This window comes from Heliangelus exortis, chromosome 16, assembly GCF_036169615.1.
Source record: "Heliangelus exortis chromosome 16, bHelExo1.hap1, whole genome shotgun sequence".
In the NCBI taxonomy this organism is placed as follows: Eukaryota; Metazoa; Chordata; class Aves; order Apodiformes; family Trochilidae; genus Heliangelus; species Heliangelus exortis.
In genome coordinates, this window is record NC_092437.1 from 10387374 (window position 1) to 10402338 (window position 14965).

The 14965-nt window shown below is 54.4% G+C and overlaps 1 protein-coding gene across 1 annotated transcript; it reads left to right on the forward strand.

The window, feature by feature from the left end:
* The first annotated feature begins 1079 nt into the window (after positions 1-1079).
* GDAP1L1 (ganglioside induced differentiation associated protein 1 like 1) lies at positions 1080-14095 on the forward strand. Its single transcript, XM_071759347.1, has 6 exons — positions 1080-1559; positions 4157-4349; positions 7544-7717; positions 9716-9813; positions 9961-10075; positions 12697-14095. Exons 1-6 carry the CDS (start codon positions 1380-1382, stop codon positions 13038-13040), a joined length of 1104 nt encoding a protein of 367 aa, XP_071615448.1. The 5' UTR covers positions 1080-1379; the 3' UTR covers positions 13041-14095.
* The last annotated feature ends 870 nt before the right edge of the window (positions 14096-14965 follow it).

A 14965-nucleotide genomic window follows, 5' to 3' on the forward strand; every position in this document is an offset into this window, starting at 1 on the left:
CCTAGACTAACAACCCACCCCTATTACCTCCTGCAGACAGACAGACAGACACACACACACAGCAGGGCCAGGGCTTCACAACACCAGTGTATTCATTTTCACCTCCCAGTACCCAGAAAACTGCTGCTTTCACTCTGCTCATGGGGCTGGGTACCAGTTTGACCCCATTTCCTCCCAATGCTTTTTGACAAAGCATGCCCCAGTTTCCCCACTTGAACCAGCTCTCCCAAACCCTCCCCTGTTCCCTTCCACACCTGGGGCAACCCTCACCAACTCTACTGCGGCTGGAGATGGGAGCAATGCTTGGAGTGGATGTGTTTGCACCCAGAGCCCTTGTGCAGTGCTTGATACAGGCTGGCTCCCTGTGCCTGCAGAGCCCTCTACTCCATCCTCTCCACAACCTGCCCCTGCAACCCACTTAACCAGGCTGGTTTTACCCCCCTGGCACTGACAGATAGTCCCAGTATGGGAAGTTATCTCCAGCCTCCCAGATTGCCAGAGATGGAGTGTGAGAAAACCAAGTGTCCTGAAGCACAGGCCCAAATGCCCACGTTGCTGTGTCCAGAAAGCTGTCTGCTGTCTGCACACATTTGTCTGCAAACCTCTGGGTGATGCTCGTAGTGCCTGGAGAGCAGCAGCTCCAGAAGCCCCGGCACTCTCCGAGCATGGGAAACCCGGCGGGTTTGCAATTGTGCCACACCTTGCTAACTCTGGCAGTGCCTCCCAGCCGTGCCTGTTTGGTGCAGGATGTCTGTCTGGTTGGGATGGATACACTGGGGCTCTGGCACACTGAGGGCTCCTGGGCTCTTCCCCGGGATAGGCTACATAACACCCATTAGGCAGTAATTAATCTGTATTCTTCCAAAAATCACCGAGGACCTTTAAAGAGCCAGCGCTGCTTCTTCCCATGAAAGCTGCGAGGCAGGCAAGATACCTGCTAGACATTTAAAAACCAGTATCCAACAACGTGGCTATTTATTGCCTATCTGCCATGTCAACACCAGTCAAAAAAAAAAAAAAAAAAAAAAAATTAAATCTTAATCTCTGCTGCAAAATCTTCCTGAGGAGCTGCAGGGGCTGGAGCTGCCCTGGATTGCCGAGCTGGCAGGCAGCAGGAGCCTCCGCTGCTGACACACTCGCCTATTGAAGCGATGCCCGCACGTTTCCGTGGGAGCCCCGCCACGAGCGGGGACGGGCTGGGATTTCACCCCCACCTCCATCCTCTCCTGTGACCCCCGGCGCCCACCGCCCCACGCTGCCCACCCCAGCCGGGGAGCTGGAGCTGCCCCGGGAGTGATGCTGCTGGCAGGAGCCCATGTGATGCTGGGCTAGCGCCGCTCGCTCCCTCGTCCCTCATCCCCGCTCGCTCGCAGGCTGTCATGGCGACTCCCAATAATGTTACTCCCACCAACTGCAGCTGGTGGCCCATCTCGGCGCTGGAGAACGACGCAGGGAAATCCACGGAAGGGGAGGAAAACCAGGACCCGACAGACCCCGCTCTCAAATCCCAGGACAGACTGGTTTTGTATCACTGGACCCAGTCCTTCAGCTCACAAAAGGTAAAAAAAAAAAAAAAAAAAAAATTAAAAAAAAAAAATTAAAAAAAAAAAAAATTAAGAAAATCGCTCGGATGGGTTCCCCGGGAAGAATCACCTCCACTCCCCGGGGCATCCCCTTGCCTGGAGAGGATGGATGCACTGTCAGGGAGACCCAGGGGCTCATCCCCAGGGCTGGCTAGGGCAGCAGCATTCGGCCGGGCAGCTCTTTTGTACCTGCGGTTCTGCATTTTAACAGCATCTGCCTGGGAGGGGATGGAGGACGGGGGGGGCTCAGCCAAATCCTGCTTTTGCTTTGGGATGGCAGCTCGCACCAGGAACCGCCTTGGCTTTGTGCTGGCTCACAGCCCCACTCCGGCAGGGCCAGGAGCGGAGACAAAGGCTGAGCAGGGCCCTGGGACCACCCTGCTGCTGGGAGAGGGGGAGGCAGCCCTGGAGCTGAGCTCCTTCCGGGGGTCAGACCCCAGCACGCAGAGATGCTTCACCTCTGACATTGCAGCAGCACCCTGGAAATCCCGTTCCCGAGGTGCCCCTGCTCCGTGCGAGGCTCCTGGGGCTGAACAGCCGGGAATCACATTTTCCGGGCAATAGTAAATGCTCATTTTGATTCACAGCAGCTGTGTAGCAAATCCACCCTTCTCCTCCCAGCCTTAGATCTCATGCCATAGATATTAAACGGGGAGAAGGCTACTCGGCGGGGTGGGAGAAACACAGCGTCTCCCCCCTATTCCAGGACCCCCTGCCGGGGAGGCCAAGGGCAGAGCCGGGTGTTCCTGCTGCCGGGCACAAGGGACGGGGAGGATGCTCCCTGCAGGGTTGGCTCCACATGTTCGGCTTTGCCGCCACCGGCAGCGGGTGACGAACGGGTTCCCGGTCCGCACCTGCCAGGGACGGGCCCGCCAGGCTCCCCGCCTCGCCCCGGGCTCGCTGCTGGCTTTTGTCTCGCTCCTTTGGCCACCAGCGGGCGGGGAGGCAGCGGTTCGGGCACTTTGTGCTGGGGGTTTCCTACAACCGGCCTCACGTCGGCGGGGCTGGGGACAGCACAGCCCCAGCACCCCCGACACCGCTTCGAGCTTCGGTTTTGGGACCAGAAGGGTGTGCGGGAGGGTGGGCGAGCCCGGGCTGGCGAGCTGGGGGTGGCGGGGGCTGTGCGGGGACTCCCTGCAGAGGAGTTCTGCTCCCAGCCGGCTGCGGGCAAAGCTTTTCCTCCTCTTCCCCGGGACCTGCTCGGAACCACCATCGGTGCTGGGGGCTGTTTTGGGAAGGATCTTGAGACCCCCTCCCCCAGGATCTGGCCCTGCTTGCAAAGGGATTTTTGGAGGTTTATGGGTTTTCACACAAGGTTCCTCATTGCAGCCGCGCCAGTGCTGCAGGGACCAGCTGGGGGGTCTGGGCAGGGGCTCCCATGTCTGTGGGTACCAGGGTTATGCCAGGAGCTGAGCCCTCCTGCCTGTACTGCCCCATGCCCAGCGGCTGCCTCCTGCCAGGCCTTTGGCCTCTGCTTTTGGTAGCAGAGAAAGGAAGCACTGGGATTTTCAAGACAGATGCCCTGGGTGGTCCTGGACAGTGTTTATCCATCAGCCAGGAGTAAAAAAAAAAAAAAAAAAAAAAAAAAAAAAAAAAAAAAAAGGCCAAGAGCAAGTTGCAGTCCAGGAACTAGGCTTTTCCTTATTTGATTTTTGAAAGAAAAAATTAAATTGCCAGCCCTGTAGATAATTACCAGCTCCCCAGGAACTCTGAAGTACTGATAGAAACACTTATATTTGTTAAGCTATATTTTTAGCTGCTGCAGGCTGGAGGAAAACAAATGTGTTTCCCTCATTCAGTGGTTCTGTGAAATGTGACTGTCTCACATCCCTCAAGGCTTTTTTTATTTTGCCTGCTTGACATACTTAGTTCATAACAGCCAGTTTTTTATAACCCAGAGGCCTAAAATGCCACCCCTGAATACATATCCAACACCACCTCCAGCACAGAGCAAAGCAGCAGGACGAGTCCTGAGGGCTGCCCGTGGGTGATGGGGACTGTGCCCCACACCCAGACCCACTCCTGCCCCTCTGTGCTGCCAGGCCTGGCTTGCCCACCCACAAGACAGTAAAGCCAGAGCCCACCCCTGGGAGCAGGGCATACCTGAGCTGGCACCCAAGCCTCCTCCAGCCAGGCAGTAGCACCACTGAGTGTAAAGCTGCAGCCTCTACATCCTCCCTGGGGCTGTGCTGGGGTTATATGAGGAGCCAGAGCAGCATCACTGATTCCCTCCAGCTGGGGAGCTGCTGTCTCCCTCCACCTGTGGGGTGGGGATGGAGGGTGTCCACCCCTCCACCTGTGGCATGGGCACTAGCAGCCAGAGGGAGGATGGTCCATCCTGCAGCGTTAGGATGGGTTTAGGAGAAATCTTTGATCTGCTGCCTGGATTTTGCAGTGGCCCCATGCCAAGGGCTGCTGCTTGCAGGACAAGCTGTGTCCTAGCACATGGCTGAGCTGGAGCAGCAGGGGAGGGTCAGGGGTGCAATGGGGTGGTGGTGGGGATTTCAGGGTTCCTTTCAGGGCTGGATCAATGTGGGGTCTGAGCACTTTCTCCCTGGCTCCTTGCTCCCCAGGTGCGTCTGGTGATAGCAGAGAAGGGGCTGCCCTGTGAGGAGAGGGATGTCAGCATGCCCGTGTTGGAGCACAAGGAGCCCTGGTTCATGAGGCTCAACCTGGGGGAGGAGGTGCCTGTCATCATCCACAAGGACAACATCATCAGTGATTACAACCAGATCATCGACTACATGGAGAAGAACTTCACGGGAGGTAATGGGGGTGGGGGAGTGGGCTGCATCTTGGGGGAAACTCTGGTCTAATCCAGATGCTGTTTGCCAAACGCCACCACTTTTTCCTTTAAAGGTTCAGCTTTACACCAGAAGACCATCAAGCCACCAGCTCTCCCCAGACTTTTACGTTTTCCCATTAAAATTGAGGATTCCCTTCAGAAATCCCCAAATGTCCCTTAGAAGTGTTGCTGGGAAGCTCTGAACTGTAGCTGGGTCCCCTCTTTTTCTGCCACAGAGGCTCTCAAACCAGACTGTTACCCTCTGTCCCTGATGTGCATGGTGGCATCTCACCAGAGCCACAACCTCTGGGAATATTTCTGGGTGTGGCCACCTTTGTACTTTGGCCTCAGGTAACAGTATAAAAACCCCAGTAACTCCCTATAAGTGGCCCTGCTGAGAGAAGGTGGGTTTGGGCTGGGTGCTGCTGCCCCTCTTCCCTTCCTCAATGAGCCCAGTGCCACTGGCCATGGGCAGGACATGCCAGCATCCTTCAGAGAAAACCACATCTTTAAAGTCAAAGAAAGCCAGAAGCACTGGGGACCATGGGAGGGTGATATGACACAAACCCAAAGGAAGGGACAGCCAGGGGAGGGAAGCTCTTATTTTCCTTGGAGAAAGGCTGCAGTCAGCAGCTGGCCGAGCCCAGAACACCAGGATGCTGAGACAGTGCTGGAAGGTGGCTCTTTGCACGGCCACTGCAGTAAGCAGCCTCTCTCCAGCATCTCATGTCCCTTTGTCCTTCTTTCCCTCACCCTCTGGGCTTTCAGGCTGGGACACTCTGCCAGGGAAGCTTCAAAGCTGAGCAGGGAGCTCAGGCTCTGCCATCACGACGTTCGCCCCGGCATCCATCCCCCCTTGCAACACAGACATCAAAACCATCTCAAAATAGCTCCCAAGATAGATCCCAAGATGCAAGGGCATCTTGACAGCTCAGCTGCTGTCCTCTCCTGGCCCCATCGTGCTGGTGCTGCTTGGAGTAGGCATAATGCTGGCTGCTGGTGGGGGCAACGGGGATGGGATCAGTCAGGAGGAGCCCAAGGAATGGCAGCCTTGGGACCAAGGGACAGTGAGAAGCATCAGTCTGTGAGGATGCTTCCCCACATTGTTCACCCAGTTTCTGTGAAGGGCAGGTGGTCTGGCATATGTGACAACAGGCTGTCCCCAGCAGGAGGGGGACACTGCTGCCCATGCACTGGGAAACTCTTATTGTTGAGATTTTCCAGCCAGGTGCAAGTTCTTACCTTTTTGCTGAGAAATGGAGAGGAAAGCTCCCGGGCAGAGGGAGGGGGGCCCAGAGCATCACTTCCTGCTGCACACCCTGCCCTGCGCAGTCTCCCCCAGCACTGACTGCCAAAAATGTTCCCTGGGTGCTGGGGTGTTGGTCAGGGGGGAACCACCCACGGAGCAGAAACGTGCAGAGCTTGCAAATGCCTGGATGAGAAGATGTGTTCAATGAGTTTGGTTTTCCCCTGGGCTGGGAGTACAGCCTTTTATAGCTGCTTACACACACTCTGGGGGTCTGCTGTCAGTAAGGGGGGTGTGAGAAGCAGTGGTTTTCTGTTCTCAAAAAAAAAAAGCAGGGAACAGTGCCAATAAACCACCTTTGAGGGTACTTCTCACTAGGGCATGGCCCAGCAGTGCCAAGAAACCACTGTCAGGATGCCCAGGGACAATGTTTCTCACAGCCCGGGTAAGGGGCTGTCAGAAGGACCTCCCCCCATCCCACCTTTGCCCAGCCCATCACTTGCTGGCTATAAATGACAGCAGCCCATACACTTAAGTGTGCCATAGGGTGCAAAGGCAGAGCCAGTGCTGTCCCAGTGAAAAACCTCCCTGGGACGTGCTGCAGGGCATGGGCTGGCAGCCAGCACTCTGCTATTTCATTGTGGTCACTCCATCTCACTGCAGCCGGGGCAGTCACTCTGTGCCTGTGCTGGTTTCCAGCCTCAGCACCAGCTCTTTGGGTGCTGGCTGGGAGCCCTGTGGAAGGAGCATGCAGGCTATAGGTCAGTTGTTATTATTATTTCATCCAGCCAGCCACTTTTCTGGGATGGAAAATCCCTGCTTGGAGAGCTGGAGTTCAGGCAGTGCAGGCAGCCAGAAGGGAGATACCAAGCCCTCCCCTGGCTCAGGGGACAGTAACACTGATGCTCATCAGTCTGAACAAATTTTATGGAGCCTTCCAGCAGAGAAACCACGGACCAGAGCTGGTAAGAGGTTTGCAGTGCAGGAGCTGCCAAAATTTCCCTGGTTGCTGCCCAGCTGCAGCTGCTGGCTGGCACAATGATGTCCAGCCCTGGGCAGGACAAGCTGCATCCCTGTGCCTGCAGCCTTCCTCCTGCCAGTGGGGCTGGGCAGAAGTGTCATTTCAGGCTCTCCATTAAGGGGCCATATTGGCCGTGTCTGCCAAAGTCCTTCTGCCAATGGCTTGGCCTGAGCTTCCAGGCAACTGGGAGAACCAAGTCCCAGTGGAAAATTTACTCATCACTTACTTACTGTTATCTGCAAAGGCCATGAACATTTATGATCCCATTAAAAAACAGACCTGATATTCTTGGGGGAGAGAACAGCAACGTTTTGCTCCTTGTGGTGTCATTTGCCATGTATTTTGAGCTGAAGGTGCAATAAAAAAGAGCAGGATACAAACTGCTATCTACAAAAGATTAATAAAACTCAATAAGACAAGAAGGAGCAGAGCCAGCCAGGGTGAGGGCTGCTCCTGCAGGTGAGGAGGAAGAATGTGCTGGGCTCCTTCCTCGGTCATCAGCTCCCTGATGGCCCTTTTTGGATGGGATTTTCCAGGAAGCCCAAGGTGCCTCGTTGCAACTGGTGTAAAGAACATGTAACTCAGGAGATCCCAAACACAAATCTCCATGTTTTACCTCTTTTCTGCAGAAGAGGGAGATTTTGTTCCCCTTCTGAAAGATGGGCAACCAGTGTACAAATTCAGGGGCTGCAGAAGCAAAGGGCTTAAAAGGTGCTCTGAACTCCTGGGACAGGGGGCTGGGTAATGACACACACACATCCCCGTGTCCTGCGGGTTTGCCCCTCAGCATGGGCTGGTTCCTGGCTGGGACAGGGAGAGGACAATCCAGGACTGCCCACCAGGGTCCTGTGCGTGCTAAAGAGCCCCTGATGAGTGTCACCCTAACACATTTCCCGTTGCTCTCCCAGAAAACGTCACCCAGCTGATCCCGGAGCCGGGCAGTCTCCTGCACTCCCGGGTGCTGCAGTACCGGGAGCTGCTGGACTCGCTCCCCATGGACGCCTACACACACGGCTGCATCCTGCATCCCGAGCTCACCACCGACTCCATGATCCCAAAGTACGCGACCGCTGAGATCCGCAGTAAGTCGCCTCTCCAGCAGGGCTGCCCCGGGACGGCTCCCCCAGCCCTTCCTTTAGGTTCCCTTCGGCTCCGCAGCCCTGCCAGACACCCTGCTCTTGCTCACCTCCCTTTTCCACCAACACCGGCAGGGGCAGAGCTGGGAAAAGGCAAAGCCCAGCTAATTTGGGAGCTGCAGGCACCCTGCAGAGGCTTCCTAACCTAACCCCAGGGGTGTCTGGGCTCCCGTGGGCCATGCACACTTCTTGTCCAGCTCTCTGAGACACGGGAGTTTGCTCTTCTTCCTCCTGCAGCCCTAAGTGCAAAGGTGGGAGGGCACAGCCAGATGGAGCTGCAGAATGTGGATGAATCTGCACAAGATTGTGTACCTGACCTTCAAGTGCTCATGAAACATTGACGATGCTTAATATAACTCCCCTGCAAGGATCACTCCAGGAGAGAGTCCCTTGCCAGAAAAGTGACCTTGCTAGGAGGGCACCAACCTGCCCCATATCTCTCCCCTCCTTTAGGCTCTGGACACAAATGGTGCCTGTAGCAAACACTGTTCCACCCCCTCCAGCTTTCCCGGGTCACAGATGGTCCCTCTGAAAAGGGATGCACTTGCACACAGAGGGAAACAGGCTGTTCCTGGGGTGTATCTCATGCCCTGCCCTGCCTCTGCTCACACCCTGCACAGGCAGCTTGCCCTGGGTCACCAAGTGTCGTGTGGGCAGATGCAGGGTGCAGAGACCATTCCCTCCTCAGAGGGTGCTGCTGTGGTGGCTTCAGACCCCATTTGCCTTGCATCACCCTCTCAGGACTCTTCCCAGGCACTTAGAGAGACCTCTCTGTCCAAACCTCCTTGCTGGTGGTATTTTTCCCAAGCCATAGCAACAGTGGGGCTGCGGCAGGTCTGTGGGATGCCCCAGTGCCAGTGGGGCACATCCCCTACACCGAGGCAATGTCTCAGCTTCCAAGGAAAATCCACATAGTTGCGTCCCAAGGAGAGAGTGAACTGAAGGCCAGGTTCTCCCACTGGGAACAGGAGAATGAAACCAGGGTGTCATCCAGGCTTCCCTCCAAGTTACAGCCCCAGGAGAGCCAGCTGGGTGCCTTAGTGAGCACGAGCTTCAAGGCTTTTAGTGGAAAACAGAGAATTTCACCATTTTGTGGCAGCATGCAGCCTGCTGCTGGCTGCAGCCCCAACCATCCCTGGCACCTCCTGCACCCACACACCAGCACAGCCAAGCCCTTGCTGGAGGGAACAAGGACGGAGAGACAGATGGTTCTAGCAGGAAGACATTAGCCCAGCTTCAGGTAATTTGTGTTATCCCTAAGGTGTTACTCTGCATCTCCTATTCTACACTGCACAAAGCCCTTTGGATTCTCCCTGTGCTCTGGGAGGGAGGAGGGTGGGCATCTCCCCCACACTCCCAATGGGCTCCACATGATCCCATCGCATCCCCAGGCACTGAGCTGGGGTGGGACAGCTTCATTCTGGAGGGCACATCCCCTCCTGTGCTGCTCTGCATCTACACCAATGTGTATAAAACCAGCCCAAAGGATCGACCTGCTGGGAGTGGAGCTGCAGGAACCTGGTTATGCGGAAGCTCAGGGATGTTCTTAAAACAGTCAGAGAGAGACAGAGATCTGCTGGCTGCTCCAACCTGAATCCAGCAGAGGAAACAAAGAGGTGACTCCCTCTCTGAAACCCAGAGCTGAGCCTGACCATGGCTAGGGAAAGGGATCTGCTCTACCCCACAACCAGCACTGCCCTGCCATGAGAGAATGGGAGGGCTGGAGGAGCCATGTGCCCTTGGGAGGGCTTGCAGTGGCCCAGCCACCCACTTGTATGGCAGCATGGCAGCAGCAAGCTATGAATTTAGCTCATTTTAGCTCTCTGGGGTGTTTTTCTTGGTGCCACAACACTATTTCACATACATGGATGCTTTGGACACAAGGTCTTCTCTGCCCCTGCCAAACACAGCCCCCCAAGCCCCTCTCTCTTTCTCCCCCTCCAGGACATTTAGCCAATGCCAACACTGATCTGATGAAGCTGGACCATGAAGAGGAGCCACAGCTATCAGAGCCCTACCTCTCCAAGCAGAAGAAGCTCATGGTAAGTGGGTCAAACCACACACATCTCTTTGGCAGTGGGGGAACATGACCCGTGGACACTCCATGGGCACCCGTTACCTCATGTCCCTGCATGGTCACAAAGATGTGTGTTGACCTCTGCCCCATCCTAACCCCACTCTCCACCTAGGCCAAGATCCTGGAGCACGACAATGTGAACTACTTGAAGAAGATCCTTGGTGAACTGGGGATGGTGCTAGACCAGATTGAGGCTGAGCTGGAGAAGAGGAAACTGGAATACCAAGGTAGGCAATGGGCTGTGTTTGTGGGGTGTTTTTCCATATAAGGCTGAGGTACAACACCAGGAGTAGCTGATGGCTTTGCACCTGATCAACATCCTCCACGGGACAACTGCTCAGTGGGGCCAGGGCTGCTGCTGAGTTCTTCTGGTTTTGGGTGCACTGAAGCAGTGGTGTTACAAACCTCCAGCAAACCATCCCTGGAGTCCATCACCACAGGGACAGCAGGATCCCTGTCCCCATGGCAGCTCTGTGGGGTCATCTCCTGCAGCCAAGGACACCCCGGCCTCGAGGCCGTGACACATCCTAACAGAGCACAGGCAGGGAAACCTGATGGACGTTTGAGGGGCCCTGGAGGGGCGGGAGCCTTCACAGGACCTGCGTCAAACACCAGCGGGTGGGGGAGAATGACACGAGCCATCTCCATCATCAAATACGTGCTGCTGGGTGCCTGGCAGAGGGGGATGAAGGGCACAGCTGGGCAGTGCTCGGCCCGCCCTTTACCCTGGGATGACGCCGTCATCCTCTCATTCCCGCTACCTGCAGGGCTCCAAACCCCGGCCCCAGGAGGGATGGTGGCTGCCAGAGCCTCGGTGCCAGCTGCAGAGCCGAGCCCAGAGCAGGTAGCCGGGGGACAGCCCCAGAGCTGCCCCTGCCCTCGGGGAGCCGTGCGTCACCTCGGGCCGCACCGAAGGGCCCCGCGGAGCTACCGAGGTCCGGGACTGTCAGGGCTTTGCCGAGAGCCCCTGAGGTGTTCACAGCGGAACCCTGCCTGCCCTAATTGGCTCCAATGAGCACTCTTCATTAACCGACCCCAGAGCTGGGACAGCTCAGCAGAGCTCCGCCTAACGAGGTGCCCCGGGGGGATGTGCCCGGAGCAGCGGGATGGCTGCTGGCGGCTCCCGGGCACTCCGCTGCCTTCCCTCCGTGCCTCCTGGTCCTGCCCTCTGCTCCAGGCCCCCAGACACCCCTCACCATGCCCACTGCCAGGCTGGGATCTCAGCAGCGGGCACAAGCACCAACCCTTTGGCAGCTTCCCAGGATCCGCAGTGCAGCAGCTCTCCTCCCACGCAGCCCGGGCTGCCGGCCCCACCTGCAGCCTTGCGGGCAGGCAGAGGGTGGGAGATGCTGCAGGAGCACAGGGTGACCCCCCCTGCCACAGGCACCTTCTGGCTGGGACAGACTGGTCCCAGCTGGAGCAGATGGCAAGGGGACAAGTTGCCTTTGCCTGTGTTTCTACCCCAGCTGTGACCGGACCTCAGCAACAGGTAGAAGCCCAGAGACAAGGAGGGTAGGGCTGGGTCACAGCTCTCTCCCAAAACCACCATCCTCACATGTGCTTTCTCCTCGCCCAGGAGCCAAGCAGGCACCTCAGCCCCTCTTTCCTTACCTCTGAGCTGGGGTATCCACTGGTTTCCCACAGCACCCAGGAGGCTCTGGTAGGGGCACCCCCACAATTCATTAGTCACTGAAAACATTTATTGACTAATTAGGCACAAGCAATCTGTCCACTTGGGCTGTGCCTCCAGCAGGATTAGGCAGGCTGCCAAGCAGCTACAAATGAGGGCTGCTAATTACCAGTAATTCCCCAGGCCTGGCCCTGAAGGCAGCCTGGCAGCACCAGTGCCAGTGCAGGGGTGCAATAAAGGCGCCCCTCTCTCCTTTCCTGATGTAACAGCCACTGCCACATTAAGAATCTGGTACAAATCCAGGGGCTCAGGCTGGATGGGGCCCGGATTTGTGTCCCCTCTTCTCTTCTTCCTTACTTGCACCTCCCTCTACCTCCCTTAGCTCCATCCCAGCCCTGCTCCTTGATACTAAAAGGGCACTGGGGGAATGTTTAACACTATCCTGGCCTGAGCTCATGTTTTCCAGCCTAACAATAGCTTGGTTTATTCCTGGATATCTCTCTGGTGAGGTTATTTGCATGGTCACCCATTATCAAGGGCCATCAGTGCTTTATTGTCTTTCTTCACACCCAGCATTCACACTCAGCTTTGCCTTTCCCAAAACCTGGCTGTGAGCACAAACATGTTGCCTGCTTGGGTGTCCTAGAACAGGGTCCCCACTGTTGAAGAGGGGGCAGAGGCAGGACCTCCCTGCCAACACACAGGGAGAACAGCCAGACCAGACAACAAATGGTTTTAAGTCCTGAGGATTTCTCACATCCCTAAAATAGGACAAGTTAATATGACACCCCCGAAACAGATCCTGGTGCAGCCAAGGACAAACAATGCTGCTCTCTCTGAGCACTCACACATCAGAAGGGGTCACTGCACTGTATCTTCCTTCAAGACAGGGGAAGGGCCCTTTTCCAGAGACCTCCTGGGTAAAAGAAGATGCCATATTCTCCTGCTCTCAAGCTGGGAGATAGGCCACAAAGCCATTTTGCAGACAGCAATTTCATGTGGGCTATAAACGAGCATCTTGTATTCCCAGCTCTGTGGCCCCAGGTATCCTCCATCACACAGCCTGCTTGATGTTCTCCTGGGACATCAGAGAGCTGAGAAAAAGCATCCCAGGTCCAAAGCAAATGCTCCTGCCTTTCCAGATCTTTTGAGCAAGCCTTTAGGTGCACACCCAAGGGTTTCTTCTTACCCTGCCTGCTCTGTCCCTTCTTTCTCCAGGGCAGAAATGTGAACTCTGGCTCTGTGGCTGCGTCTTTACTTTGGCTGATGTCTTATTAGGAGCCACCCTGCACCGCCTCAAATTTCTGGGACTCTCTAAGAAATACTGGGAAGATGGCAGCAGACCCAACCTACAGTCCTTCTTCGACAGGATACAAAAACGCTTCGCCTTCAGGAAAGTTTTGGGAGATATCCATACCACGCTCCTCTCTGCAGTGGTACCCAACGCCTTCAGGCTGGTCAAGAGGAAACCTCCCTCCTTCTTTGGAGCCTCCTTCCTGATGGGATCTCTGGGGGGAATGGGATATTTTGCTTATTGGTACTTAAAGAAAAAATACATCTAGTGCTGGCTGCTTGGTGTTTAGTTTGGTGTCTCTGTGCTGTGTGAAATTATGATGAAGCCTCAGTAACCGTAACAAAATTTGAAGCAAGGTAATGAATAATTATATTGTTTAATGTAACATTCCATAGTCTAGAAGTAGAAACGTATACTGCAAGGAAATAAGACAACAACAACAACAACAAATTTGCGTCAACTTGTAAATGCCTTTTTTAGGTTTAAGTATTCAACTCCAGTGAGAGGCTCAGGGGTTCACGGGCTCAGCCATGCCCGCCGGGAAGAGCTGCCACCTCCGGCACCTGCCCACTCCAAAGGGAGAGCTGGGAACCCTGGGACGTTTCCCAACATCCAAGTTCAATAATAGGATGTGGATACTTGGTCCTGTACGTTTGTGTCTCCCAATTGTTCACAGGTCACATTTCACACACGCAGGTAGTTGGGACTTTCTTCTCCTCGAAGGTGTTGTGCTGTCGTGCTCGGAGGCTTTCCTGGAAGCAGGGTGCAGTAGCTGGTCACAGTCAAGGTGGATTTGTGTTCAAATATCCATTTTAAAAATTATTTTCATGTAAAGGAATATTTTTTATTGAGCTGCTCTTAGAATGTATTCACTTTCTACGTCTGGTTTTGGTGGGCTTTTTTTAAAAAGAATTTAATGTCTGTCTCTAGCTGCCACACTTTTTTCCTGAGATAAATAATTTTGACTTCAATCCTGAATTTTGGCACATGAAGGAGATTATTGTTTTAAGCCTTTTGGCTCTGTCTCTTGAGTTTTGCTTCACGGATTTGCAAAGCATCTTTCACCGACTGAGCACATCTGGACTCTGACAAAGTAAAACCACTTCAGAACCTTTCAGCACTTTCCTGAAGGCACTTTGGCTTTCTCTTCCATCAGGGGCTCTTTTCTGTCATTTCCTCGCTATGTGTTTTCTTAGAGACACTTTGCACAGAATCACATTGATGACTTTCTTGTGCCTTTTGCATGTTGGAAAGAATAATGGGCCTCACTGCTACTCATGCTTTGAAAACTGAGATCCTCAATAAATCATATGGGAGGAGTAACTGCTTCACATTTCTAAATGTGTTCAACACCCTTCTGGTTTTATCTGTGGGCAGAGGGGTGTTCAGGTGGTTTGTGTTTTTTCTCAGGTACTGCACTGGTACAAAACTTGCATGGAAACAAAATGCATTCCTTTTCCCACTCAGCCTGCTAGCACCTCCTGGTTTCTGGCTGGTTTTCTGAGGGCTCTGGTGATTCCTGGCCATGCTGCTTTGCTTAGGCTCAGGAATGTAAGCCAAGCATGGCAGAAGCAGTAAGAATTGCATTTGCCTCCAACTCAAAAATAATCTTCATGCATTTGAAAGCAGCAGGATTCCCCAGGAGCTTTGGTTCTTGGTTCAACCTGGCAGCCAAGGAATTGTGAGCATTTAGCAGGAATTACAAGGGATTAGGCAACACACAAATTTATGCTGTGCTTGTCACAGTCACGTAGGCTGGTCTGACACACTTCTGCAAGACAATGACCTGTGTAGCTGCAAAGGTGCTGTGTTTACTGTGTGACCCCCAGTGATTAGGGCCACACTCCAATTTGGTGTGTGAGCACCCATCTCCACCACCTGCCCACACAGCCCTGGCACCCGCAGATGAGGTGCTGACTGAAACACTACAGACACTTATCCCCCAAATACAATGTTAGCTTCCTTCCTTTGAAGAGAAAGGCAAGAAGGTCCCCTGAGCTCATCTCTTTTGCTGAATCTGAAAGATGCAAGAACACACGTGATGCCACATTGTTCATCTGGTCCATCAGTGGACACTGAACTCCCCTAAAGATTTTATAAAGACACACTGACACGAAACCCCTACCAGGATTTCATCCTTTTACCTTTGTCCATTGTCCTACACACACAGTCCCTGCTGATCTCCGAAAGCAG